We start from the raw sequence: 26,907 nt of genomic DNA on the forward strand, positions 1-26,907 counted from the left end.
AATTTTTTTTCGTGAGAAATCGAAGGAGAAATGGTTTAGGGGGGGGGGAGAAGATGTATGTCGATGTCCTAGTAGCAATCATAATACATCCATCAGATATGTTTTGTTTTTCCATTGTTATTTTTTCATTTTCGTAGTTCTTCTCTTAAAAACGCCTCTTCCAAGATATTCCCGAATTCGTACAAATATTCCTGGATTTAAGTATGTAACAAAAAAATTGCGGCTTATGAAAATTTACCTACAGGTCTGTCGATCGGTAACAATAACATAACTTTGACCAAAATAAGAAAAGTCGTTTGGCCATTTTCAAATATGAATCATAAATAACCGGGGCCCGTGCAATATGGGAAGGCCCGATGACATAACTGATTAATTTAGGATCAAATTTATAAGAAAAGTCGTTTGGCCATTTTCAAATATGAATAATCAATAATCGGGGCCCTTGCAATCTAGGAGAGCCCGGGTTTGGACCCTTGGCCCGCATTTATCCTGAAAACCTTCAATTATTTCTAGAACTAACTGCTCTCTTGGAGCCCTAATTATAGTTTTCCCGGGGCCCGGGCCCGCTCTCGGCTGCAAGGTAAATAATGAAACCTCTAGACAAGCACTATAAACTTGTCGGTAGTTACGCCAACAGTTCATTTGAAATAACATTCGATTAACAAAAACGGATATCCAGATTTAGTTAAGTCAAGTGGATAACATTTTGAGAAAAAAAAATAGAAAAATATTGGTAAAATAGAAAAATATTGGTAAAATAGAAAAATATTGGTAAAATAGAAAAATAATGGTAAAATAGAAAAATATTGGTAAAATAGAAAAATATTGGTAAAATAGAAAAATATTGGTAAAATAGAAAAATATTGGTAAAATAGAAAAATATTGGTAAAATAGAAAAATATTGCTAAAATAGAAAAATATTGGTATACTAGAAAAATATTGGTAAAATAGAAAAATATTGGTAAAATAGAAAAATATTGGTAAAATAGAAAAATATTGGTAAAATAGAAAAATATTGGTAAAATAGAAAAATATTGGTAAAATAGAAAAATATTGGTAAAATAGAAAAATATTGGTAAAATAGAAAAATATTGGTATACTAGAAAAATATTGGTAAAATAGAAAAATATTGGTATACTAGAAAAATATTGGTAAAATAGAAAAATATTGGTAAAATAGAAAAATATTGGTAAAATAGAAAAATATTGGTAAAATAGAAAAATATTGGTAAAATAGAAAAATATTGCTAAAATAGAAAAATATTGGTATACTAGAAAAATATTGGTATACTAGAAAAATATTGGTAAAATAGAAAAATATTGGTAAAATAGAAAAATATTGGTAAAATAGAAAAATATTGGTAAAATAGAAAAATATTGGTAAAATAGAAAAATATTGGTAAAATAGAAAAATATTGGTAAAATAGAAAAATATTGGTATACTAGAAAAATATTGGTAAAATAGAAAAATATTGGTATACTAGAAAAATATTGGTAAAATAGAAAAATATTGGTAAAATTAGTAATATCAAAAGCATATAATTTATATCTTTCGAAAGAAGTATCCATCTAATGTTTTTGGTTGAAAAATGTACCTTCGCAAGCTCCCGCTGCTTTTCCAAAATCATATTGCGATTGTCTTAAACTATTACATGGCGAAAAATACGGTTTTTATATAACTAGATTAATAAGGTAATTTTCAAATTTACTTTTCTAGGCGGAGTAATACCAGCTGAAAATTTGTAACCGTACCCATCCACGAATTGACGCGAAATTAGGTCCTATTGAAAAATGCTTCGTGTTTCATTCTCGAAGTATGAAGGTGGATTGTAGATTTGGGTACATTTGTTCGAATTTCATTCGTCCGAACGGTGGTACAAATGTCCGAATGATCATTTGTCCGAATGCCGGAAAACAGTATCGTATGTCCGAAAACGCGCATTTCATTTGGCCGAAAAATTTATCACAACTTTTGTTGGTGATTTAGTCGTTCAATTTATGTTAACTTTACTGGCGAATTTCATTTTTTCGAATAATCGTTTGTCCGTTTTTTCGAACATTAGGAATTGGTTGTTTTTTTAATATTGTTAATATAAGAAAATAGTAACATTAAAGGCCTAGGTTCACCTCTCTTTGCCAAAAAAGGGTTCAAACATCCTTTTTACTTCCCCCGCGAAACCCCACCATTGATAGCGACGGGTCAGCTCGCTCTCCCGACCTCTCCATGTGGAAGGATTAAGTCCGGCATTGTTAGCGCTGTCAAAATTGTCAGCAGTAACAATGCCCTTGAGAACCGCGAAGTCCGAATTACGAGGTGACTGTCGCTATCAATACGGGGATAGCGAAGGGAAAAGCAAAAAGATGATTGAACCCTTTTTCGACACTGGGGGATGAAATTATCTGAAACTAGGCCTTTAACGTGAACCTAACCTAACCTAACCTAATATGAAGTAAAATATACAATACATAGATATAGCAACAATTAAGAAAAAACAACTTGAACAAACAACGATATTTTCAAATGTAGTTTTTTATTTTTTATTCTTGCACTAAAAACAATCTGGACCAAAAAAAACAGCAATACGAAATACTAATTTAGCAACAGAATTCGGACAAGTGATGCTACCGATTCGGACGAATGAAACAAACAAGTTGTCCAATTCGAACAATTGAAACATTTGTTATTTCGGCGGTTCGGACGAATGAAATTCGAACAAATGTACCTACCCCGGATTGTAGAGCTCCAGGAAGCGACTACTTGTTGTCTGTAAAAGGTTCTCATTTACTGCAGTAGACGCTAGAGGGAGCTTTTTGGAAGCACGCGCGACGTTTTTCGGAGGTTGCGCGTCAACGCGTAATGTACATTCCTTTTTCCGTTATGATGGATTGGGACCAGACTCGCGGATGGGCCTCGGAAAACGCCGGAGAACTACCGCGCCATCTTTCGGGCATTTTTTCTCATCCCAGTCCGTCACTTCTTGATAATAGAAAACAGATGCAGCCCTTTAGATTTGTCCCTTCCCACCCTCTAAAAACATATATTTTTATACTTCTTTCTCTATGATGAAAATACCGAGAAATTGATCATGGCAAAACAATGCTCGGGTCGTAGAAATTTTATTTCATTTTTTTTCGAGATCATCGGCTTGATTCAGTTATTGTATGCCTTTATCCTTTTTTCGCTTTACTGGTATACAACGGGCCGGAGAATGCGGTGGTTTGGGCTAATGCAATAATCGATTCCCCGCTGTTGTGACCTAAGCTCCCTGTCGCCATCTTTCGTGGAAGGGAGGAATGAACGATGACCGTACCCGATATGATTTACCCATAAAAGTATCGAGACATATAAGGAGGATTTAATATAAAGTGACTATTTATAAAAATGTTACGTAGTTATTTCCGCCTGTAGAAGTGTTCAACCCGCAGCGCTTCGGTGTTCAGGGAAAAGCCGACTACGACAAAACTTTCGTGGTCACCTATTTTCATATTCTTACCACCAAATTTATTAGAAGTTACATTGAAAAAAATCGTAGTGCGTGTTAGTATACGAGTTTTCTATTTAGTACCCCTTTAAGTAATTTACCTTATTCCAAAATCCAATATTTTACCTTAATCTGTTAATAGTGCCCGTCACAATCCATTTCAATTATCAAATCTTTCAAAAATTATTTAAGATTTTAATTGATTTTTGGGGTCAAACCACTTAAAGGGGAATTGTCACCACCCTAAAATTGGTTAAAAACCATTTAAATGGATAGAGGACGTCCGAAAATGGTTGTACAAAATATTTCATGTTAATATTTCCAGTATTTGATTTAGCAACCAAATTTCGTGTTTATCCCCCCCCCCGACTTGAGAATCTCAGTACCGCTTGGTTGAAAATAATTGCAGCGCCATCTCGTGGACGAAATATTATTTTCCCCGTTTTTATCGTTTTTCAAGGGGAACTGTCGTCTGCTACGACATTCTCCTTGGCTTTTTAACCGAGTTATATTCGTAGATTGAAGTTTATCGTGTTTTTAAAATGCCTAACACGCCACCCTTTCTCAAATTTTTGCCGCTTCATTCTTTTGGCGCTGAAATTTTGGGAGCCGTTGAAAGTGGGTGGAAAGGTTGGCAAAATACGGGACAAGATACGGCTTTTTGCGCCATCTACCTAATTTTTGTGACTTTGTTGTTTATGGAGGAAGTGGATGCTGCCGTTTTTCATTAGATAACGTAGATCCTAATTGTAAATATTTAAGTTACGACCGGCAATATTCCAAGTTTCTTGAGTAAAGCGTATCATTTTTAGGATATAATACAACTGAAATCATAATACTAAATCAATGTAAATATAATTTTGTATCATATTTCAAACCTTAAGCCTTTGCAATGATTGGCTAATATATTTCCCATTTTTGCCTTTAACATGTCCTTTTTAAACACATTCCCTAAAATAGAAAAATAAATTGTATAAAATTATATAAAATAATTATAAGATCTGTTAAAATAAATACAATTTTTTTCTTTTGACTTTTGAAAGTCGATTTATGTAACATTGGTCCATGCTTATTTTCACCACGTGTGTAAAATTTGAATTTCTTAACAAAAACCACATGGCCGCTGATAATAGATGGCGTTATTTAGTCGAGGTGTCCCGTATTTTGCAGAGGCGCCGGCTGAAGTGTAGCTCATTGCAGCAGAACCAAAAAACCCCCCTCTTTTCATCTCCCGTTCTGTACTCCCTGGTTTGATGTAGGTTGCGGAAAAAGTAGCGTAACTTTTTAAATACTTTTCCAATAACTATAAAATTTCAGGGACATAATCATGAATATATATTCTATCATTCTGTAAAAAAACCTCGTAAACTTTGGTTTTGGTGACAGTTCCCCTTTAATATTAATATTAAAAACAATATCATTAGCCAGGATTTTTCCGTAAGATAGACCAAGTAGGCGCTAAAGCGTCTAACCAAAAGTGACATAATTACCAAAAGTGTGACAATCCCTGTACTTTCGTATGCTAAAGGTTTAATGAATGCTCGACTCGAGATCGACCACATAAAAGACTATTTATTGTCGCCTTTCTTGATCTTTTTTTAGTCTATGGTATTATATAGTAGGTAGATGGCGATAGCATCTCCACAGAACGACTAAAAATCAGACAAATACACTAACTTTGACCAGTGCTACTTAGTTCCTCCGTTCCTCACTACGAGGCGTTATTTGTTGGTTTTAACTTCCTTCCCTCCCCAAGGCATACTTTCCCCTCTCCCCTAACAACTTGAATTTCGCTCGTAACATTCATTCAGAAATAGGTCCGATTGACACACTTTTGGTAATTATGTCACTTTTGGTCTAACCAATGAAAACTGTACGCAAGAAAATGCACGACTTTTGACAGGTTGCATTATCCTTGTGTGGGGCATTGTGTTTGTTGCTCCTAGCTTGCATCTTCAATATCAAAATAACTTCTGTAAAAAGACCAAATTTGAACTAAAATAAAGGCAGTTTGTTTTTCCCTGTGGGGGCTCGAGCATTAGAGTCCCCACGGGATCGCCGCCACTACTGTTCTTAGCAGACGACAAAGTCCAAAGCTAAAAACACTTTTAAAGTTTTTGTGGTGTCGACTTTGTAGGGTTCATTAAAAGTTTGGAAGATAAAAAAAAACAGATAAAATATCTTCGTTAATGAATCGGAATGAAAAGTTTATTCAATTCCCTTAGTATGCTAACTTCCACTATTTACCATTATTAATCAAGCCATTCCAGAGTTTTTTGTTTTGTTTTTTTTTTATTTCTTTCCACGACGTAAATTATATTCGGTTCCATTTTATGAACAGTCACTAGTTTTAAATTAATTAAAATTAAAAAAAGAAAGAAAATTTATTTACAAAAGCCAAGGCGTTTGAGATAAACAAATTTCGAATTCGCGAATAATTAAACCGACGGTCCCTGGCTAGATAAGACCTAAGGAAATTAATTCAAAACGGCTGACACATTTCGTTTCGAAGGACCGAGAGAGAGAAAGGCGAACATGTTTGAATTGTAAACTGTCGTTAGTTTTAAACTAAAGACGTCGATTATTTATACGACCACGAAACATTTGGACTTCGCGCCCGAAATAAAAAAAGATATAAAGGGGGGAGAAAGGAAGGAACGGGGGGTCGGAGCCGGAGACTTAGCGCCCTCTACGACGAGTAAATGGATGGCGATTGGCTATTTGTCATTTACGCGTAATTAGGCTTAAGGAAGTGACAGTTGTAACAGGAGAAACTGTCTCAGTTCTTTTCTTCACGGGCCCAAAATTTCGCGGGTTCGCTCTTGCAGATAACTTCCGCGGTCGCCGGCGCTGCAATAAAAGGCAATAATTACCCGCCCCGCTAAAACCCCCTCGTCGCCTTAGGCCATCCCCAGCATTCCGGAGGAAGGGGAAAACGGAAATACTCGCTTGGAACAAATGTAAGGAAGAAGATAGAGTACGCCTTCAAAACTGACAAAAATTAATAATTCCAGAGCTTCTCTCTCGCCACCGACGATCGATCCGAATTTCCGCGTTGGTGATTCGCGATTGTTAGGCCTAATATCGACTCTTTCTTTTTTGTCCTAGATGTGTTCCACCGATGATCGTTGTGGCTTAAGCCTTATTCATAACGAGCCTTCAAACTTTGTTTGACCATTGTGTGAATAGGAAAGAAATTTTAACACTTTTTATTGGTGCATCTTAAAATTCATTTTGCTAGTGAAAATACGCCGCCATATTAGGGTATAAAAGCGGGTAAATATGGCTGCTATAACTCACAATGTAAAGGTAACGACATGCTCAAAAACTTAATTTTTAAATAGGTTAATTGAGAAAATTTTGAAGAACAACTAGTTTTATGACCAAGGCTTAGGTACATAAATTTAAATGTAATAATTTTGGTGGGCATCTCTTTTATTGTCATCTTTCTATTAAATAGACATATATGGTAGTAGAAGTTTTTTTTAAGAATTACGTGTACACCAGGTTTAACAGAACTAGTTACGTTAACAGACGAATTTTCGATTTAGTTCATACTCCGTCGAGTCCCTCTATCATATCTCATACATGGATTAAACACATCCTTTAGTGTCATGGATTAAACACTAAAGGATGTTCCACGGGACCACGGGCTAGCTTCCTAAGGCAAGTCGGGTAAATTAAGTCCTTAATGTTATAAAATTTTATTTAATAAAATTTGAATAACTCGAGAACCGTATGGTGCAAAATTAAAATATTGGTGGTGCCTTATGGTGCATTATGGGTGCAACATGATAGGTTAGTGAAACATTAAAAAACCAGAAGTCGCGGGCTGCATTAACTTGGCCCGCGAGGAATAAAAATTTAAAATTTCCCAAAATTTAAAATTTGAATATCTCGAGAACCGTATGGTGAAAAATTAAAATTTTTGTGGTGCCTTATGGTGCATTATGGGTGCAACATGATAGGTTAGTGAAACATTAAAAATCCAGAAGTCGCGGGCTGCATTAACTTGGCCCGCGATAATTGAAATTTAAATATCCCGAGAACCACATGGTACAAAATTAAAACGTTGGTGGTGCATTTTAGTGCATTTTGGGTGCAATAAGATAGGCTCGTTTAATGTGTAATAACCAAAAACTCGTGGGTTGCATTAACTTGGCCCGCGAAACTTAATTATTTTAATTGCTAGTAAACTGTTGCGGTGCAAAATTCGGCATTAACGGTGCAAAATGGTTCAATATGGGTGCAACATGATAGGCTATTTAACTACTAGATTTGATGAAGTCGCGGGCCGACTTAATGGACCCGGCAAGGGTGTTATTTTTTGTTTTTCTTCTATTCAGGGGCACCGGATATGAGTTAGTAGCGCCATCTGTTATTTTTTGGAACTTTTATACCGTGATTTTTAGAATTCGTCTGCTATTTTTTCGATACCATTATTTATTTAAAATCACGTGGGATTGTTTGCCCCTGGATAGAGCGGAGAGAAAAATAAATTTCCATTTTTTCGGACTCGCGCCGCTAGGTGGCGACGTGACAGGGCATTTCTGTGTTCTTTCGCCCGTGGAACATCCTTTAGTGTTTAATCCATGTCTCATAGGTAACTACGGCCGAGCTTGTCGCCAGTTCATTTTGAACCTTCAGCCAATGAGAGGCCGTAGAGTGGTTCCGCTACTCTCACGGGCAGCGTTGCCACCTGTACGATAACTATCGTATTTGTACGATATTTAGGGCTCAAATACGATGTACGATAGTGGTCGACTATCGTACGCAAAACCTACGATAATTTGAAATTTTCAAATTATCGTACGCAAAACGTACGATAGTTTGAAATTTTCCAATAAAATAATTTATTCGTTAAAAAACCTGATACTATTAAAATCTAGATTCCGCCAAAACCAATTAGAAAGCTGATTTATACCGTAAAAATCAGCTTTCTAATAAAGAATATAAATTATACGCTAGATTTTCCCTTACTTTTCCTCTGTTTTCACTACTGTGTTTCATATCCGAAACATATTTTTGGCCTAAAATATGCAGTCAAGGTCAAACCAAAACGCGGGCGAGGTTTTTTAACTACATTTTTATGATCTATTAAAATTCCCAGTCGTCGCTCGGGAAAAAGTTCGCCTCGGCCGAGCCTTTTAAAGCGTACGATAATTTTAGCGAAAATACGATAATTTCGATCCTCAGGTACGATAAACACTTCTTAAAATGTTGGCAACGCTGCTCACGGGAGTCAATTGCAGACGATGCAATCGACAGCCAAGCTCGGGAAATTCCCGTAGGATTTCGCTGGGTTTTTTTTCGATTTTGAGTAATAACTTAAATATAATCGTAAAAGTATTAAATTTAATATTTGTTTTCTTAAATATATTTGTAATAAGGAATCTTTAAACCTTTTTGGAAGAAGATAGCTCCGTTTCACAGGAGCGTAGGAACGTTCTAGAAGTTGGAGGGGGCAAAGTGAAACGAACGGAGTCTGGAGAATGGTTTTGAATTTTTAATGGAGTGTAGCTTCTCCGAATGCATGTGTACTGTTTAACACTATGTAAATTGGCGGGAAAAGACTGAAATTTAAATACAATTGAGGTTCTATAAACTGTATATGCTTTTAAAATGAGAATTTGAGTCTTTTGAAGATTTCAACTGACCAAAATGTTGGAGGGGGCAATAACATTAGTTGCCCCTCCAAGCAAAATTCTAGGGAGGGGCATTGCCCCCTGACCCTCCCGGTTCCTACGCCCCTGCCGTTTCATTTGCAGGTGCGCTTCATAAACATTAAGCCTAAACATCTTAATTTCCCGCCGTTTATTAGCCGAGGCCTAATGTTTATTACCTGAAAATTACATATTTTCATGACCGGAATATCGACGCTTTTTACACGACGGAATAAAACACCGCGAAGGCATTTTTGTAAATAAAATATTAAAAATAATTAAAAATAATTAAAAAAGTTATGTTTGCAGAAAACTTGTTATTCGCCGAGAGCGCCGTATTTGAAGAATTATGATCAAATTCGGTTTTGGTAACGGAATGAAAAATAATGAGCTAGGTGACGTCATTCTCTCTGGTGATGGCTGCGTTCAACAACTATTCACGGAGAAAAACCGTTGAGTTATCGTTGAGTTCTTTTAATCAACGCTACGTCACAAAAATCTAAAAGTTGTTGTACGATTTATAGTTTGCTGACTTAGCGAACAAAATATCGTCTGCTACCCCTCCTTTAAGTTTGTCGAATGACGTCACAACACCGATGAGCAACGGAAAAACCATCTCGCTCAGCCGATGTTTCCGCTGAGTCTCCGATAATCAACGCATGGGCCAATAAAAGCAAGACATGACTCTCTTATCGCTATGCGGCCACTAAGAGAAACAGCCGAGCTACTAGAGGACCCTATCGGCAAAAATTACAAACGCGAACAAGTAACAACCCACGTGACACCTTTTTTGGGGAGGGGAAGCCCGGGGAGGGTTAAAGGCCTACATGTAGGTTCACCCCTCTTTGCCAAAAAAGGGTTCGAACATCCTTTTTACTTCCCCCTCGAAACCCCACCATTGATAGCGACGGGTCAGCTCGCTCTCCCGGAAGGATAAGGTCCGGCATTGTTAGCGCTCTCAAAATTGTCAGCAGTTACAATGCCCTTGAGAACCGCGAAGTCCGAATTACGAGGTGACCATCGCTATCAATAAGGGATAGCGAAGGGAAAAGCAAAAAGATGTTTGAACCCTTTTTCAGCTACTCTCAGATGGCGCAGCCGTAGCTTAAAAAAATGTTACGGGTTCCGTTTCAGCCCCCTTTTCAACCCCCTATCACATAAGCGTCGTACGCGAGCTAATACGAGAGTCATGTCCTGCTTTTATTGGCCCATGATCAACGTAACGTCAAAACCAGAAGTCAAAAAACCCGTTCAGAAAAAAACCACTGACCGTTGAGCTCAGCGCTGAGCTATTTTAGAGTTGTTGAACGCAGCCGACGTTAAACTCTTGGCAGAACCACTCTTTGAGCTCTTATTGGCTGAGATCTGCCTATAGTCTGCCACGGCGTTTGGTCCATTTGCCAGTTACACGGCAGCATTCTAGTTACCTATAGAGCCAACGAAATTATGTGTTTGCCAACTCTAGTCTAAAAATGCGATCCCCAACCTTGGACCAGGAAAATATATCAGGTATACACTAGGAGCTAAATTTATCATCGAATTTGTTTAGCGACAAATCGAAAAGCTACAGATTCATTTTTCTGATTTAAAAATTGGCCGAAAGAAAAATACGGTTCTTTTGAATTGATAGCCATCTTCTTTTGCAGAAGCTCTAACAAACAAATCATAAAAACACTAAATAAACCTACAATACGAAAACAAAATTATCGAATAATAATAATAAAATATATATATGCTTATTTTTAAAAAGAGAGCAACGAATTTTTAAAGTGCACAAGAAATTTTATTTTAAAACATTTTTCACCCGACTAGTTTCGGACCATCTTCAGGGGTATGTATGACCCATTTACAATTTTTAATCGTATTTATAACATTAGTTACATATATTTTTAAAAAAAAATGTACAAAAGTTGATGTAGTTTACCCCCGGTCCCAAATCACGGTTTAAACATTTACATTTATCTTTAGATTTTTTAATATAATAGGATTCTAATAAATTTAATTCGATTGGGATAAATACGAGGAAAAATTGTAAACGGGTCATACCCCTGATGACGGTCCGAAAGGAAGAATGTTTTAAAATAAAATTTCTTGTGCACTTTAAAAATTCGTTGTTCTCTTTTTAAAAATAAGTATATCTGTGCAAGTTGCTAAAACCTTTATTATATATATATATATATATATATATATATATATATATATATATATATATATATATATATATATATATATTCGGTTTTCATCAGTACTATTTTTCCGAAAATCAAAATGATTTCGAACTGGCTATGGTTATTCATATATATATATGAATATATATGAATAACCATAGCTAGTTCGAAATCATTTTGATTTTCGGAAAAATAGTACTGATGAAAACCGAATATCGCAGAAAAAGGTGAAAATATTTTAGGGAAATGTAGAATCAAGAATGAATTCCCGTAAGACCAGAAGTGTATAATATATATGTCTTACAGAAGTTTTCATCTTCTTATCCTGCTAATGATAATCCCTTGCTGCAAGTGTCTTCACAGACTGCCCCTGATTAGGCTGATCTTCCTATAAGCATACATAGTACAGGCCGAAATTCAACATGTAGCGAGTTTCTAAAATATTATGTAGACGAAAAGGGTTTATTAATAGGATTTTCTATAAAGTAACATTGGCCAAAAATAGAAAAAATAGATAAAAATTGACAAAAAAAAACATCAAAATTGATCAACTTTTGATCAATTTGAGGTCAAAATCCCATGTTATTTTCAATGGGAAAATTTAATATTTTGTGTTGTCAAACACATTTTTCGTTGAAATGGCAAAACGGTTGCCCATTGAATAAATTCCCTTTAGGATTTTTCATGATACATGAACCAATCCCCCAAGTTTGAACAAAATAAGTGGGTTACACTTCGGGATGTCTCCTTGTTAGTTTCAGGTTACGAAAGGCAAAATATACAGGGTGTCTTAAAAGGCTTCGCTGTGAGTAGCGCACAAACGTAAAGTTTTGAAGATGAATGAAAAATTCACACGTGGGCTCGCGTTGTTCAAAACAGTTTTCGAAGCCCGTGAATTTTTCATTCATATTCAAAACTTTAAGTTTGCGCGCTACTCACAGCGAAATATTATTTTGGGCGCGTGCGGAGAGCAATGAATGAAACTATTTATTTACGTGATTATTAGGGGTCATCCATACATCAAGGGTTTCGTAACTTCTAAATGGCGGCTAAAATCGAAGGATGTCATAGAACATTTTCGACTCAAAATTACGGGTAGAACCCGTAGGTCTTCGCTCACACCACCCTATTTGAAACACCCTGTATAGTAAATTTGGCGGAAGTAATTTCGAATTTGGCCTGTTTACGGTTGAATTTCTAAGTATAAATGCGCGCGTTATATAATTTTCGAAAATATCGACTATTGCGTTATATTTCTAAAGCGATAATTAATTAAGTAACATAGATAAGATTTAAAAACAGTTGTAATAATTTATTTTAGTACTACAAGTGAGGCATACCTAAAAAATTCCGTTTAATGAGTCCAGGGTAAGTATAGAACGGGTAATGCCGAGATTACTACGTTGACGTGCATAAACGTGAGATTTAATGATTGTTTAGGAGCGTAATACTAAAAATACGCTAAAATGAAGCTTAAAAATATTAATCTACATTAAATATTTATTTATCACTTTAAAATTTACACAATAGACATTTCTGAAATGGATTAATATTAATGTTAGGAATTCCACTGAAAATAGACGAAGTTTGAAATTCCCGCCGACGTTTTACCGCAAAGTCGTTCTAGTATCTTTCCGCCAAATGTGCTAAATATTTAGCCTTTCTTAACCTGCAACTGAGTATTGGAGGTTTTTTTTGTAAAATATAGGATATTTTCTATTGAAATTACCGGAAAATATAGGTTTCAAATACTAATCAGATATGTCAAAGGTAATTTGTTTCAGTAATTGGCTGATAACTAATTGGATATAAAATATTTAGTCTTGAATTTGCGTGCAGCAATAGCTGACGTAGTTGTTTTTTTTTTTAAATTATTTCCCAACTTTGAAGTTTCTGATTGCCATCTATATCAAAACACGAAATTGCAACAGGTAAAGTACGAAAAATACCCCAAAAATATAAAAATTGAAAGTTATAGGAAACGCAGCACAGATCCCCTTGTGTCTAAATATGACCAAGGCGAAATATAATACTACCATTTGTGACATAATCACGCATAAGTATGCCTCTGTGTAACATTCCCATGGAAAAAAATTCAATGAGTCCCTGTTTCTCACGGAACATACAATAAACGAACTCAAAAATGCTAAAAATTCTTATAATCCTTGCGCTATTGAAAAGGTTACCATGGAAACGAAATAACGAGGCACGAGCTATCAACTACAGATTATTTAAGTTAGAAACACGTGAGGAATAGTTGATTTTGCCCATCACAGCTTTATTAGAAACATATGTAACATAATTACTCATAAGTATGCCACTGTACCTTTATTCCATTCAAAAATCTTCACTAACGGTTTGTTTCACCACGAACCAGTAAAATGGTGGACTATGTTACATTTTAACCTTTTTATTCATCCTAGTAACTTTGGGTGTCGGAATTTTAGTCAGCCAAATGTAGCTTGGTTTGTGCGGATGAAGTTAAATAATGAGTAGTTTAGAAAAAGAAAAGGTTGGGAAAAATGACCAATACGGTTCGGTTCAGAGATCACTTTCCGAAAATGGAAGTATCTGCAAAAACTCCCACCTTGTAGAAAAGCCCAAACTGAATTTCAACTATTTTTTCCAATAAACCTGCTTCTTTTATTTGACAATGCAAATTTATTATAGAATCTGAGTCTCCGAAAACTTCATTAATTTGCATAATAATTGCATTAACAGCACTTGACAGTATATTACAGTTCATTTAAGCTAATAAGCCTTGGTTGTTCAAACCGGTTTGTTTACTAAAATAATGGCGGTCGGTTTATCAGACGTAGAGCTAATTGCGCGACGGCATTATCGGCGTTTGAGATTCGATGACGTCAAATATTACATCAAATATGACGTCAACTATTACGTAGGGTACGGATGACGCAATATCTGTGAAACAAACCGTTAAGAAATAGAGCTAGTGGCATTCTTATGAGTAATTATATTACATATGTTAGAAGTATATTCTCGAAAAAAGGTTAAGTCAGAAAATGAGGGTTTAAACTATATGAAGTGTCATACCATAAGTGTATAATATTGGTACTTAAGTGCGACACTTCCAATTCTTCACAAGACAGACCGCATAACGGCTTCGTCGCCGTTTTGCGTCCGCTCGCTAACGCGTCACACGTAGCCTTTGACAGCGCCTCGCTAGGGGAGATTTTCTTCTTCTGATGACGTCACTCCGATACTAGCTCTCAGTAAAATATTCCCCAAACTAACAAACTTATGGAACAATATCATAGACTTGTGCTCATACTTATCGTTATTATATCACGTAATGCTAGCGCCAATCACTTCTTACATTCTGTTAAACCAGAAATATGGAAGTTGATAACTATCATAACTTAATACCTCTTTTAATTAGTCCATGTTGATCAACAATGGTTATATTATAAAATTATCGTTCTAAGTCGCGTTAAATGGTTATATTGACTGAGGCATAAAAATATTGTTTGTAAAGGTGTATGTATGTTGCAGGATTCACGGCACCTTTCCAGGGGCAAAAATACATAGATTATGCCTATTCTCCCCCGCCCCCAGTCTCCATTCTCCAAGTGACGATGACGCAGCCGCGAAATTGACTGAGGCATAAAAATATTGGTTGTATAGGTGTATGTATGTTGCAGGATTCACGGCACCTTTCCAGGGGCAAAAATACATAGATTATGCCTATTCCCCCCCCCCCATCTCCATTCTCCAAGAGACGATGACGCAGCCGCGAAATTGACTATGGCAGAAAAATATTGGTTGTAAAGGTGAATGTATGTTGCAGGATTCGCAGCACCTTTCCAGGGGCAAAAATACATAGATTATGTCTATCCCCCCCGTCTCCATTCTCCAAGTGACGATGACGCAGCCGCGAAATTGACTGAGGCATAAAAATATTGGTTGTAAAGGTGTATGTATGTTGCAGGATTCACGGCACCTTTCCAGGGGCAAAAATACATAGATTATGCCTATTCTCCCCCCCCCCCGTCTCCATTCTCCAAGTGACGATGACGCAGCCGCGAAATTGACTGAGGTATAAAAATATTGGTTGTAAAGGTGTATGTATGTTGCAGGATTCACGGCACCTTTCCAGGGGTAAAAATACATAGATTATGCCTATTCTCCCCCGTCTCCATTCTCCAAGTGACGATGACGCAGCCGCGAAATTGACTGTGGCAGAAAAATATTGGTTGTAAAGATGTATGTATGTTGCAGGATTCACGGCACCTTTCCAGGGGCAAAAATACATAGATTATGCCTATTCTCCCCCACCCCCCAGTCTCCATTCTCCAAGTGACGATGACGCAGCCGCGAAATTGACTGAGGCATAAAAATATTGGTTGTAAAGGTGTATGTATGTTGCAGGATTCACGGCACCTTTCCAGGGGCAAAAATACATAGATTATGCCTATTCTCCCCCGTCTCCATTCTCCAATTGACGATGACGCAGCCGCGAAATTGACTGTGGCAGAAAAATATTGGTTGTAAAGGTGTATGTATGTTGCAGGATTCACGGCACCTTTCCAGGGGCAAAAATACATAGATTATGCCTATTCTCCCCCGTCTCCATTCTCCAAGTGACGATGACGCAGCCGCGAAATTGACTGTGGCAGAAAAATATTGGTTGTAAAGGTGTATGTATGTTGCAGGATTCGCAGCACCTTTCAAGGGGCAAAAATACATAGATTATGCCTATTCTCCCCCGCCCCCCGTCTCCATTCTCCAAGTGACGATGACGCAGCCGCGAAATTGACTGAGGCATAAAAATATTGGTTGTAAAGGTGTATGTATGTTGCAGGATTCACGGCACCTTTCCAGGGGCAAACATACATAGATTATGCCTATTTCCCCCCCCCCCCGCTCCATTTCCCAAGTGACGATGACGCAGCCGCGAAATTGACTGAGGCAGAAAAATATTGGTTGTAAAGGTGTATGTATGTTGCAGGATTCACGGCACCTTTCCAGGGGCAAAAATACATAGATTATGCCTATTCTCCCCCACCCCCCAGTCTCCATTCTCCAAGTGACAATGACGCAGCCGCGAAATTGACTGAGGCATAAAAATATTGGTTGTAAAGGTGTATGTATGTTGCAGGATTCACGGCACCTTTCCAGGGGCAAAAATACATAGATTATGCCTATTCTCCCCCGTCTCCATTCTCCAAGTGACGATGACGCAGCCGCGAAATTGACTGAGGCATAAAAATATTGGTTGTAAAGGTGTATGTATGTTGCAGGATTCACGGCACCTTTCCAGGGGCAAAAATACATAGATTATGCCTATTCCCCCCCCCCCGTCTCCATTCTCCAAGTGACGATGACGCAGCCGCGAAATTGACTGTGGCAGAAAAATATTGGTGTAAAGGTGATTGTATGTTGCAGGATTCGCAGCACCTTTCCAGGGGCAAAAATACATAGATTATGTATATCCCCCCCGTCTCCATTCTCCAAGTGACGATGATGCAGCCGCGAAATTGACTGAGGCAGAAAAATATTGGTTGTAAAGGTGTATGTATGTTGCAGGATTCGCAGCACCTTTCCAGGGGCAAAAATACAAAGATTATGCCTATTCCCCCCCCCGTCTCCATTCTCCAAGTGACGATGACGCAGCCGCGAAATTGACTGAGGCAGAAAAATATTGGTTGTAAAGGTGTATGTATGTTGCAGGATTCGCAGCACCTTTCCAGGAGCAAAAATACATAGATTATGCCTATTCCCCCCCCCCCGTCTCCATTCTCCAAGTGACGATGACCCAGCCGCGAAATTGACTGTGGCAGAAAAATATTGGTTGTAAAGGTGTATGTATGTTGCAGGATTCGCAGCACCTTTCAAGGGGCAAAAACACATAGAGTATGCCTATTCCTGCCCCCCAGTCTCCATTCTCCAGCAAAAATACATAGAGTATGCCTATCCCCCCCCCATCTCCATTCTCCAGCAAAAATACATAGAGTATGCCTATCCCCCCCCCCCAGTCTCCATTCTCCAGCAAAAATACATAGAGTATGCCTATCCCCCCCCCAGTCTCCATTCTCCAGCAAAAATACATAGAGTATGCCTATCCCCCCCCCCGTCTCCATTCTCCAGCAAAAATACATAGAGTATGCCTATTCCCCCCCCCCAGTCTCCATTCTCCAGCAAAAATACATAGAGTATGCCTATCCCCCCCCCGTCTCCATTCTCCAGCAAAAATACATAGAGTATGCCTATTCCCCCCCCCCCAGTCTCCATTCTCCAGCAAAAATACATAGAGTATGCCTATTCCTCCCCCTCCCCCGTCTCCCTTCTCCAGCAAAAATACATAGACAATGCCTTGCAAACGTAATGCAGAAGGAGATCCCCTCGTTTGATTAAGCTTTTCTACAAATGAAGGGTTTGCCAACACCTTCCTACGCATTGTAACCCGGCCACCTGAATTAATGGCATTAAAATTCGCTAGATGACTTGGGCCGAGCTAGGTGGTGCCTGCTGATTATTATTATTATTGCGCTCCCTTTTCTTGATTATTATTTGGACCCCGCATTTAACTACGGACCTATCTGCTCTACAAAAGTCACAGAATCGCACAACTATACTTGTTACTAAATTGCAAAATTTAATGAGTTTTTCATCTAAGTCCATTCCCGTAATCGTGGTCATTGTTTAAAATTGTGTAAACCACGCGCCGCCTCTGTTACTCGACTAAATAATTTTTCTCTTATCACCGATTTTGTTGAAATTCAGGGGTTAGGTAGTATGAAAATTGCCAAAGGAAAGAGTTGCAATGTAGTTTAGTTTTCCCATGGCAACCAAAAATGTTCTTGATCTCTCAAAACCAAAAATCTCCATTTAAAAAAACATGGGATTTTCTCGGTTTCACAGGGTACTTAATTACTTAAAAAATTTGAAAAAACGTACCCAAAAAGATGAATTTGATCTATTTTGGGTAAAATTGATCAAGGATTTTGGGTAAAATTGATAAATTTTGGTTAAATTTTAACAAAATTTTTGTATTTTTTGTGTTCATTGTTTTCTTAATATTTGTTTTTGTTTAGTTCTTTTAATTATTTGTCTAAATCTCTATATTATTATTATTTTTACTTTTTTTCAAATAATTTAATATTCTGTTCATTGTCAATCCCGCGATTCTGTATGTCTACGCGTAAGTCGGCCTTTGCGGCTTGGTAGATAACCTCACTAAATTAATAAATGTTCCCTAGCTATCAGTTATTATATTAAATCCATTTAAACATAAGTTCATAATATACTAGCTCCCTGTAAGTTAGAATACGCCCCCAACTCGTAAAATCAAAACTGCTCAAGCAGTTATATTTCTTTTAAAGGGAATATAACCTCAGGTATTTGGTGTGGAACACCAACGTTTGCAGCTCTGACCGCTCTTGCCTTTGGCTTTAAAAATGTTTGGCGCCACTGTACAGGGAAATTTGAAAAAAATGAAGGGATCTTCCGTAAAGATTGCTTTGCAGGTTATATTCCCTTTAATCTTTGTGTACAATATATGGATAAAAAAGTAAAATTTTACTGAAAAAAAAAATAAAAAATAAAAATCGCCCTTCGTACTATATTTATTCAAGCCTCGAAAACCAGCTGGCCCTTCGTACTATATTTATTCAGCCTCGAAAACAAGCTAGCCCTTCGTACTATATTTATTCACGCCTCGAAAACAAGTTGGCCCTTCGTGCTATATTTATTCACGCCTCGAAAACAAGTTGGCCCTTCGTACTATATTTATTCACGCCTCGAAAACAAGCTGGTCCTTCGTACTATATTTATTCACACCTCGAAAACAAGCTGGCCTTTCGTACTATATTTATTCACGCCTCGAAAAACAAGCTGGTCATTCGGACTATATTTATTCAGCCTCGAAAACTAGCTGGCCCTTCGTACTATATTTATTCACGCCTCGAAAACAAGCTGGCCCTTCGTACTATATTTATTCAGCCTCGAAAACAAGCTGGCCTTTCGTACTATATTTATTCACGCCTCGAAAACAAGCTGGCCCTTCGTACTATATTTATTCACGCCTCGAAAACAAGCTGGCCCTTCGTACTATATTTATTCACGCCTCGAAAACAAGTTGGCCCTTCGTACTATATTTATTCACGCCTCGAAAACAAGTTGGCCCTTCGTGCTATATTTATTCACGCCTCGAAAACAAGCTGGCCCTTCGTACTATATTTATTCACGGCTCGAAAACAAGTTGGCCCTTCGTACTATATTTATTCACGCCTCGAAAAAAAGCTGGTCCTTCGTACTATATTTATTCACACCTCGAAAACAAGCTGGCCTTTCGTATTATATTTATTCACGCCTCGAAAAAAAGCTGGTCCTTCGTACTATATTTATTCACACCTCGAAAACAAGCTGGCCTTTCGTACTATATTTATTCACGCCTCGAAAAAAAGCTGGTCCTTCGTACTATATTTATTCACACCTCGAAAACAAGCTGGCCTTTCGTATTATATTTATTCACACCTCGAAAAACAAGCCGGTCATTCGGACTATATTTATTCACGCCTCGAAAACAAGCTGGCCCTTCGGACTATATTTATTCACGCCTCGAAAACCAGTCGGTCATTCGTACTATCATATGTAACATAATTACTCATAAGTATGCCACTGTACCTTTATTCCATTCAAAAATCTTCACTAACGGTTTGTTTCACCGCGAACTAGTAAAAAGGTGGACTACGTCAGATTTTATTCATCCTAGTAATTTTGGGAGTCACACTATTGGCTAGTAACATATTTATTTAAGCCAATATTTATTCACTCCTCGAAAACAAGTTAGCCCTTCGGACTACATTTATTCACGCCTTGAAAACAAGTTGACCCGTTAGGATTAATGTTTCAATCGCTTCCATAGGGCCTTCCACTCTATGTGAGTTGCTTACTCTATGCACTTAAGATAGCTTGTATTGGAGTCCAAATAAGTATTTTTATCTTTCGTAAAAATCAATTAAAAGAGGATAGATACCCGAAACGAGTTCATTAATTAAGAAATCACCGTATTTTAAATAAGAATTTGTAACTACTTAAGTTCGCAAGCAGAGAGGAAGTGGCGAAATCTTTCCCGTAAACTAGCCGGTTACGTTTACTGAGATGTTTCGATTTTATATGTTTTAAACCGACCTCACCCGCTAGTAAGCTCGAAAGTGTGTTTTATGTTTTCTCCACTAAATTATTCCATTGAGATCAAACCGTAATTTTCCGTGGGTTTCCTATTAGCATGGTAACGGAAACATCAATTTTTAATGACGTCTTTCCAAAAGTTTCTCCGTAATACTTATATTTTTGGAACGGCACGTTTATCACTTGAGAACTTAAAAATTGTAGACATCACAATAAAATGCATTCGTAAGGAACGAAGCGTTAGTATTCAGAAATGAACTCCATTTCTCCAGGCTTTAATATAAAGGATTATATCACGCGAGCCTGTTTATTTGGCTACAGATAAGTTAACTGGAGCAAAACTTCCAATTAATTAAATAGGCAGCCCGGAGGTTTCGTTCCGAAGATAGTCTTGGCAGCTGATTATTTTCCTCAGCTCCAAAGCGGCTAAATAATGAAATTTTTCGGGGCCCACCTTGGCTTCCGCGCTAAGTTAGGCGAAGGCTTAAGCGTGAACCCAGAAGCGGTATTGTCGGAGAGACGCTTTGGAATGGCTTTTCAGACACGAGGGGGCGTTGGGGATCTGAAAGGAGTGGGGGAAGTTTGCTCTGGCGTAAATTAATGACTTTCCAACTCTTTAATTATAAAATTTGCCTCTTAGCGGAACGGTTAAAACTTTGATTAGATAAGATATTTTGGGAAAGATCGGTACCCTACACATTTTTTTGGGAATCTGTTTTCGCCCCGAAACTTAACAAGGTATTAACAAGAATTTATTTATTCATACTTAGGGAGAATGATAGATTTTAAAATCTATCAAGCGGTTTTTTACTGAACGATTTTACGAATTTCCGGTATGGCGTTGCACTGCTCGATCGATTGAAAGCATTTCAACCTGCTGGACGTTGATATATTTCGTTAAGTTTGTGAAGAATATTATACTAGAGTTCGGAGATATAGACAAGACGTACGACGTTAGCTAAAACAACTTTATTAAAACTTAAATTGAAAGCATATTAGAAGTTAGAGTTTCTTACGACGTAACATTTTCGAGCGAGAAGACGCGATTGAATAAGATTTAAAGGATAAGTCCAGGTTGAGTAAAACTTGCATCTATTTGAAAGATCGTGTTTAAATATACTCGAAAATATCAGTCGTAAATAGTTGATTTTATAAAATAAAAAGTGGTCTTGCCCAACTTGTTAAAATGTTGCTCTTACGTCACAAGACCCAGCTTTATAATTAGTGTATTCCTCGCACGAGCGATTTGCACGCGCTCTAGAAAAAGCTATATTCCTCGCGACTGTAGCGCGCGCTCGTAGACTCGTAAAAGTAAGAGACTGTGACGTAAGAGTAACATTTCAACAAGAAGGCCACGTTACTTTATAAAAAGAACTATTGTATCTTTTAGGACTTTAATCCGAGCTTTAATCACGCTCTGTTCCCTGCGCGCGCTTGCTCCGCGTGCTGTCTGCGGAGGGAAGGCGAAAGAAAATGGCAGCTCGCTTAGCGGGTAAATTTCGCTCGTTTAAAAATTAATTTCTCGTCATTAAAAAAAGATACAATTTTACGACTGATATTTAGACATGATCTTTCAAATAGACCCAAGTTTTACCCAACCTGGACTTTTCCTTTAACTTTCAGTTCCTAAACAAACCTCGGTTTAAACTACAAAAAATATATTTCGCACTCTTATCAGTACAACCATAAGTTTGTTACTTTAGGGAATATTTTACTGAGAGCTAGTAATGGAGTGACGTCATCACAAGAAGAAAATCTAGCCCTAGCGAGGCTCTGTCAAAGGCTACGTGTGACGCGTTAGCAAGCGGACACAAAACGGTGACGAAGCCCGTTAGGCGGTCTGTCTTGTGAATAGGTCTCAGTAAAACTTTTGCATGTGGAGAATAGGAAGTGTCACACTTATGTAACAATATTATCCACTTATGGTACAACCTAAGTCTAACATAAAAAAAAAACCTCATACCAACGGTAATTACAGAAAACTATAAGGTAAACAACTGTAATTAAAACTTTAACATGATGAACAAATTTAGTAACACTAAGAACGTTCCTAAACAGACCTCACAACGTTAAGGAAAGTAATGGCGTCGAACCGGTTGCGTGAGTACAGAAAAGCGTTCAGTAGCTCTTGACGTAAAGCTGCAACGGCCGATCTGAGGGCACCATGGTCAGGTTTTACCCCCTCGTACGTAAAGAGGGAAGGGAAAACGTCACCCGCATGTTTCAATGAGATGTACTTGATTCTTAAAGGGAATATAACCTCTGGTATTTTTGTCGCCCTCCAACGGTTTCGCCGTTGGCCGCTCCCTCCTATGGCTTTAGAGGTTTCGGCGCTACTTAGTTGTTTACTGGCGAGGTAATGCCAATAATTGTGGGGGTCTTCCATAAAGATCGCGAAGGTTGTATTTAAGGGAAGGATCGTACTGGCAGACAGCGAGTTGGTTTGCAAGGAATGCTAAAATCGTGTTCACACATTAATTCTCCCTACTATAAATAATTACTTTCTCTTAGAATAAGTTTAAATATTGGTTTTACGAATTCGGTAATTTTTCAATGTTTGTCAATTATTTATAACGATTAAACCCCTTAATCAATACATCAATAATAATTTAAATAATAATGATATGGGAAAATATTAACAAAACTACATTTCAAATTTCTATTTTTAATATAGAAAAAAAAACATCCACAAGTTTAAATATTATTAATTCCAAAATTTTTACCTACATAATGGAATTTTTTTTGAAAAGATCTTTTTACATACACCTTTAAAATTACTTTGACTTTGTTATACTAGTATGGGTTAAAGCCTTACTCCCTCCACTAAGTAATATGTAAGGGGTTTGTAAATCTTTTTGTTTTTCTTGTAAGAGCTTGAGGGTGTTCAGTGGCGTGTCTGTTGAGCTCATAAGTTTCAGTTTACTTTCTTGTTCCAATTTCTTCGTTCGTTTATCCACTTTATTTTTTCCAGGGCCTTTACCATGGAATTTGTGTGATAAGTACCGGAATGCTTCTTTTGCATTGAGAAGTCTGCCGTTATCATCGATGTACTCCAATTTTACATCAGGTTTATAATGATCTCTTTCTCTAAATTCTTGGATTGGTCCTGTGTAACGATCTCTACGACCAAACTTATCATCATCATAGAACTTTTCCTCTATAGTGTACGACTGAGCTTGTAAAGCGCTATGTCGAGGAGCTGAAGCTGCTTTGTTAATTTCGTCATCTAGGTATCCTTTTTTCATAGCCAGTTTCAAAGCTCCCGCCAAACCAGTACTCACGTCCGGTTCTTCCTCCAAAATTGGTTCATTTTCACGTTCTTTACTTATTTCCACCGGTTGTTCCTTAATTTCAACTTCATTCCAAGCTCCTCTAGGCATATCTATGTCTTGAGGCCTCCAATCTTCTCCGGCCATTTCTTGTTCAAATTCCAAAGTTTCATCGGCATCCACTTCTCGGTTCCCAGACAAGCCATACGTTGGAATATCACCGAGTGTGCGACAAAATTCAGCCACTGAATTCAACACAATATTGATTTTATCCTTTTTATTGCCAGTTCCGTCATCTGACATGACATCATCTTCATTTCCTTCTGGATCTTTCTTTATTCTTTTGGCTAGTTGTTCTAGACTATTAGCTGAACCTTGATGTTGTTTCAGTTTACGTGTTTTATCCAATGCCATTTCGAGTTCCAAATCAGCTTTGTCATCATCGATAATAACTCCAGTTAAATCTTCTTCTGGAGCTAAAATATCAGAATTGATAAGTTCTGAATTATCAATGTCCATGTCCTCAGTGTCACCGTTTTTTTGAAGTACACTAATTCTGTCTTGAGGTTCTAAGGTATCACCAATAGGTCTTTTTTTCCGTGATCTAGAACCGTGGTCTTTAGCAGACTCACTCCCTCCAGTTATGGAAGCCAATTCCTCAGGTTTAAGTAATGTTCTTTTACGCAGAACTTTCTTTTTCTTATTGGGTTTTTTAAAGGAAACCATTTCTTCCGGAGTATAATACTCTGTGGCTATTTTCAGAGCGGGTAATTCTAAAGTTTCGACTCCTTGTTGTTTTTGCCTCAGCTTCATTCTGACTATTTCTAGTTCTCTCTCTTTATCCACAAAATTAGTTCCAATTTTGAAACTATCTTTTTTAGGCCCCTCTATTTCTTCATCGTACTTTGAGAGCATGTTTTTTTTCTTCAAAATGCCCAATTCATCAAATTCAGGTTCGTCATAAGCCACGTAACCTGGTTTGTTTTTCTTATTTTCAACATTCTGGGCAGCTTTTTCATCATCAATCATATTGACATTAACCAAAATGTCATCATCTTTATCCAATACACCTTGATCTTTCAAAACTAAAACGGTCATGTGGCCTTCCTTAAATGAATTAACATCGTGGCCAACAGCGAGACCCTTAAGGTCTTTCACCCCATACGACTTTTGTTTTGCTTTTTGAAGTTCTTCTTCGACCAAAGCTCCAACACCAAATTCTTCATCCATTTCCTCCAAAAGTTTAGCTCTTTTGGAAGCCTGGTCCTTTTCGTCTTGGATCTTTCGACTCTTTTCTATCCATTTTTCTGCATTGTCAGTTTCTGAATCGCTATCTGCAATGCCCTTAACAGCACTCAGCTTCTCAGCCAACCTCCTCTTTACTCTAGAAACTTGAAGTTTTTCTCTCAGAAGCTGTTCATTCTTTTTCTCTCTCATGTTTTCTGTTCTAACAAATACTTCTTTCCTTTCATCATCTTCCTTTTCATCATCATCACTGTTATCGCCTTTATCATCTTTTCCCAAACCAGGAATGCTGCTGCTATTCTTCACTTGTAAAGGTTTCAAACCCAATTTGGCTCTTAGTTTGTTAGTTTCATCAATACTCAAAGATTCTCCAGAGCCCTTAACTTCATATTCTTCATCATCCGAGATAGTATGCACCTCAATAGGCTCTCTGCGAGGGACTTTGGTATTTCTTCCCAGTCTACCATCTTCGGAATCTGAATCTGTTCTGTCTCTGCGCCTTTTTACCAAATGTTTACCTGGTTTTTCAGGACTGCGACTACGGTGTTTCCTGTGATGGCTACTGTGATCTTTCTCTCTTCCTCCATGACTCGAACGGTGCTTTTTGCGATCTCGTTCTTTTTCTTTTTCTTTACCATGTTTCTTTGATGAACCCATTACGAGAATCTATGAGAAAATTGAAATTCGGGCCTTGGAAACTTTTCAACCAGGAATAATTTTTACCTTAGGTTTTTTTAATGGCACTTTCCAAATAAACGAAAAATATTTAGTATTTCCTTAAAATGATGAAAATTATGTGAATAAAATGAGATAACAGGAGTTACAGGACAAAGGCTAAAAAGACTACGAGACAATTAGTCGAAGTCGTCTGCTATGTTCTCGCACGACCAAATTAGATTTTATCGTGTGTGTTTACGACAAGATGGAAGTTGGCCGTGGGTTGCGTATGTTTATAAACTTGATATAAAGGCTACAAATAAGCGTTTGTTTTTGAGAAAAAAAACGTTATTCATAAATTTGATTTATAAATAATCATATTTGCTTTTAATATAAATTTTGCATCGTTTGCTTATATTTTGATAAGTTTATTTAAGAAAAAACGTTATTATGACGCTGCTAGATCATAGGCGCTACCTTGGATAAGCCACGGCCAACTTCGATCGCGCGTACCGCGCTTTAGCAGCGCCGTCAATCGCCTGAATTTACCGTGTATATATTTTCCCTCCAGGCTTTCGATACGACCAAAATTTAACGTTAGTCAGATAGGAAAAATCCACAAAAAACAATTATTTTTAAATAAATTTTGAAAAACATTGAATTAAACCGAATGTAGGTTAATATTTAACTAATAGTATAATATTTTTTTCATGATTCAAATTTTTTAACGGTGTTTATAAATTATAAAAGAGTTAAACAGAAACCAAGAACATCCTCTAGATGCTGCCAGGAACATAGTATTATTGTTTAATACTTGAAACACATGTAAATAAATAAATAGAACAAAAAGTGAAAAGAAGATTCACTGTAACTTCAGGGTAAATATATTATTTTAACATTTTTTATTCAATAATATTAAGTTAAAATATATTATAAGCGCAATAAATTAAAATTTTAGGTTTCAACAAGTTTTAAGCTTTCATCTTTTTAAACCTAGAATAATATTGTATATTTAGAAAGGGCCGGTTTGTAAATTTATCTGACTGAAACTTTTCCATAATAAAGGTACAAACCTGAACTGAAATCATCCTCCTTGAAATGCAGGCTGAAGACCATCTATCTTTTACCTATTTAGCTCCAAAGATGTACCTAAGCATCTTTTATCTTCAATTATATTAGTTTTAAGATTCTTACTCTTAAAACTAATTAGATTTACAGAAAATACTACCTAAGAACGGTTATAAACTCGTGAATTTGCTATATATATACTA

The 26,907-nt window shown here is 37.1% G+C and overlaps 1 protein-coding gene across 1 annotated transcript; it reads right to left on the minus strand.

The window, feature by feature from the left end:
• Positions 1 to 23,110: 23,110 nt before the first annotated feature.
• On the minus strand, positions 23,111 to 25,799 carry LOC149954198 (U4/U6.U5 tri-snRNP-associated protein 1). Its single transcript, XM_090168972.1, has 2 exons — positions 25,703 to 25,799; positions 23,111 to 25,645 (listed from the first exon to the last, which is right to left on the minus strand). Exon 2 carries the CDS (start codon positions 25,634 to 25,636, stop codon positions 23,240 to 23,242), a length of 2,397 nt encoding a protein of 798 aa, XP_090025098.1. The 5' UTR covers positions 25,637 to 25,645; positions 25,703 to 25,799; the 3' UTR covers positions 23,111 to 23,239.
• Positions 25,800 to 26,907: the final 1,108 nt, after the last annotated feature.

The sequence above is a fragment of the Leiobunum rupestre genome, chromosome 3 (assembly GCF_980474605.1).
Source record: "Leiobunum rupestre chromosome 3, qqLeiRupe1.1.hap1, whole genome shotgun sequence".
Taxonomy (NCBI): Eukaryota; Metazoa; Arthropoda; class Arachnida; order Opiliones; family Sclerosomatidae; genus Leiobunum; species Leiobunum rupestre.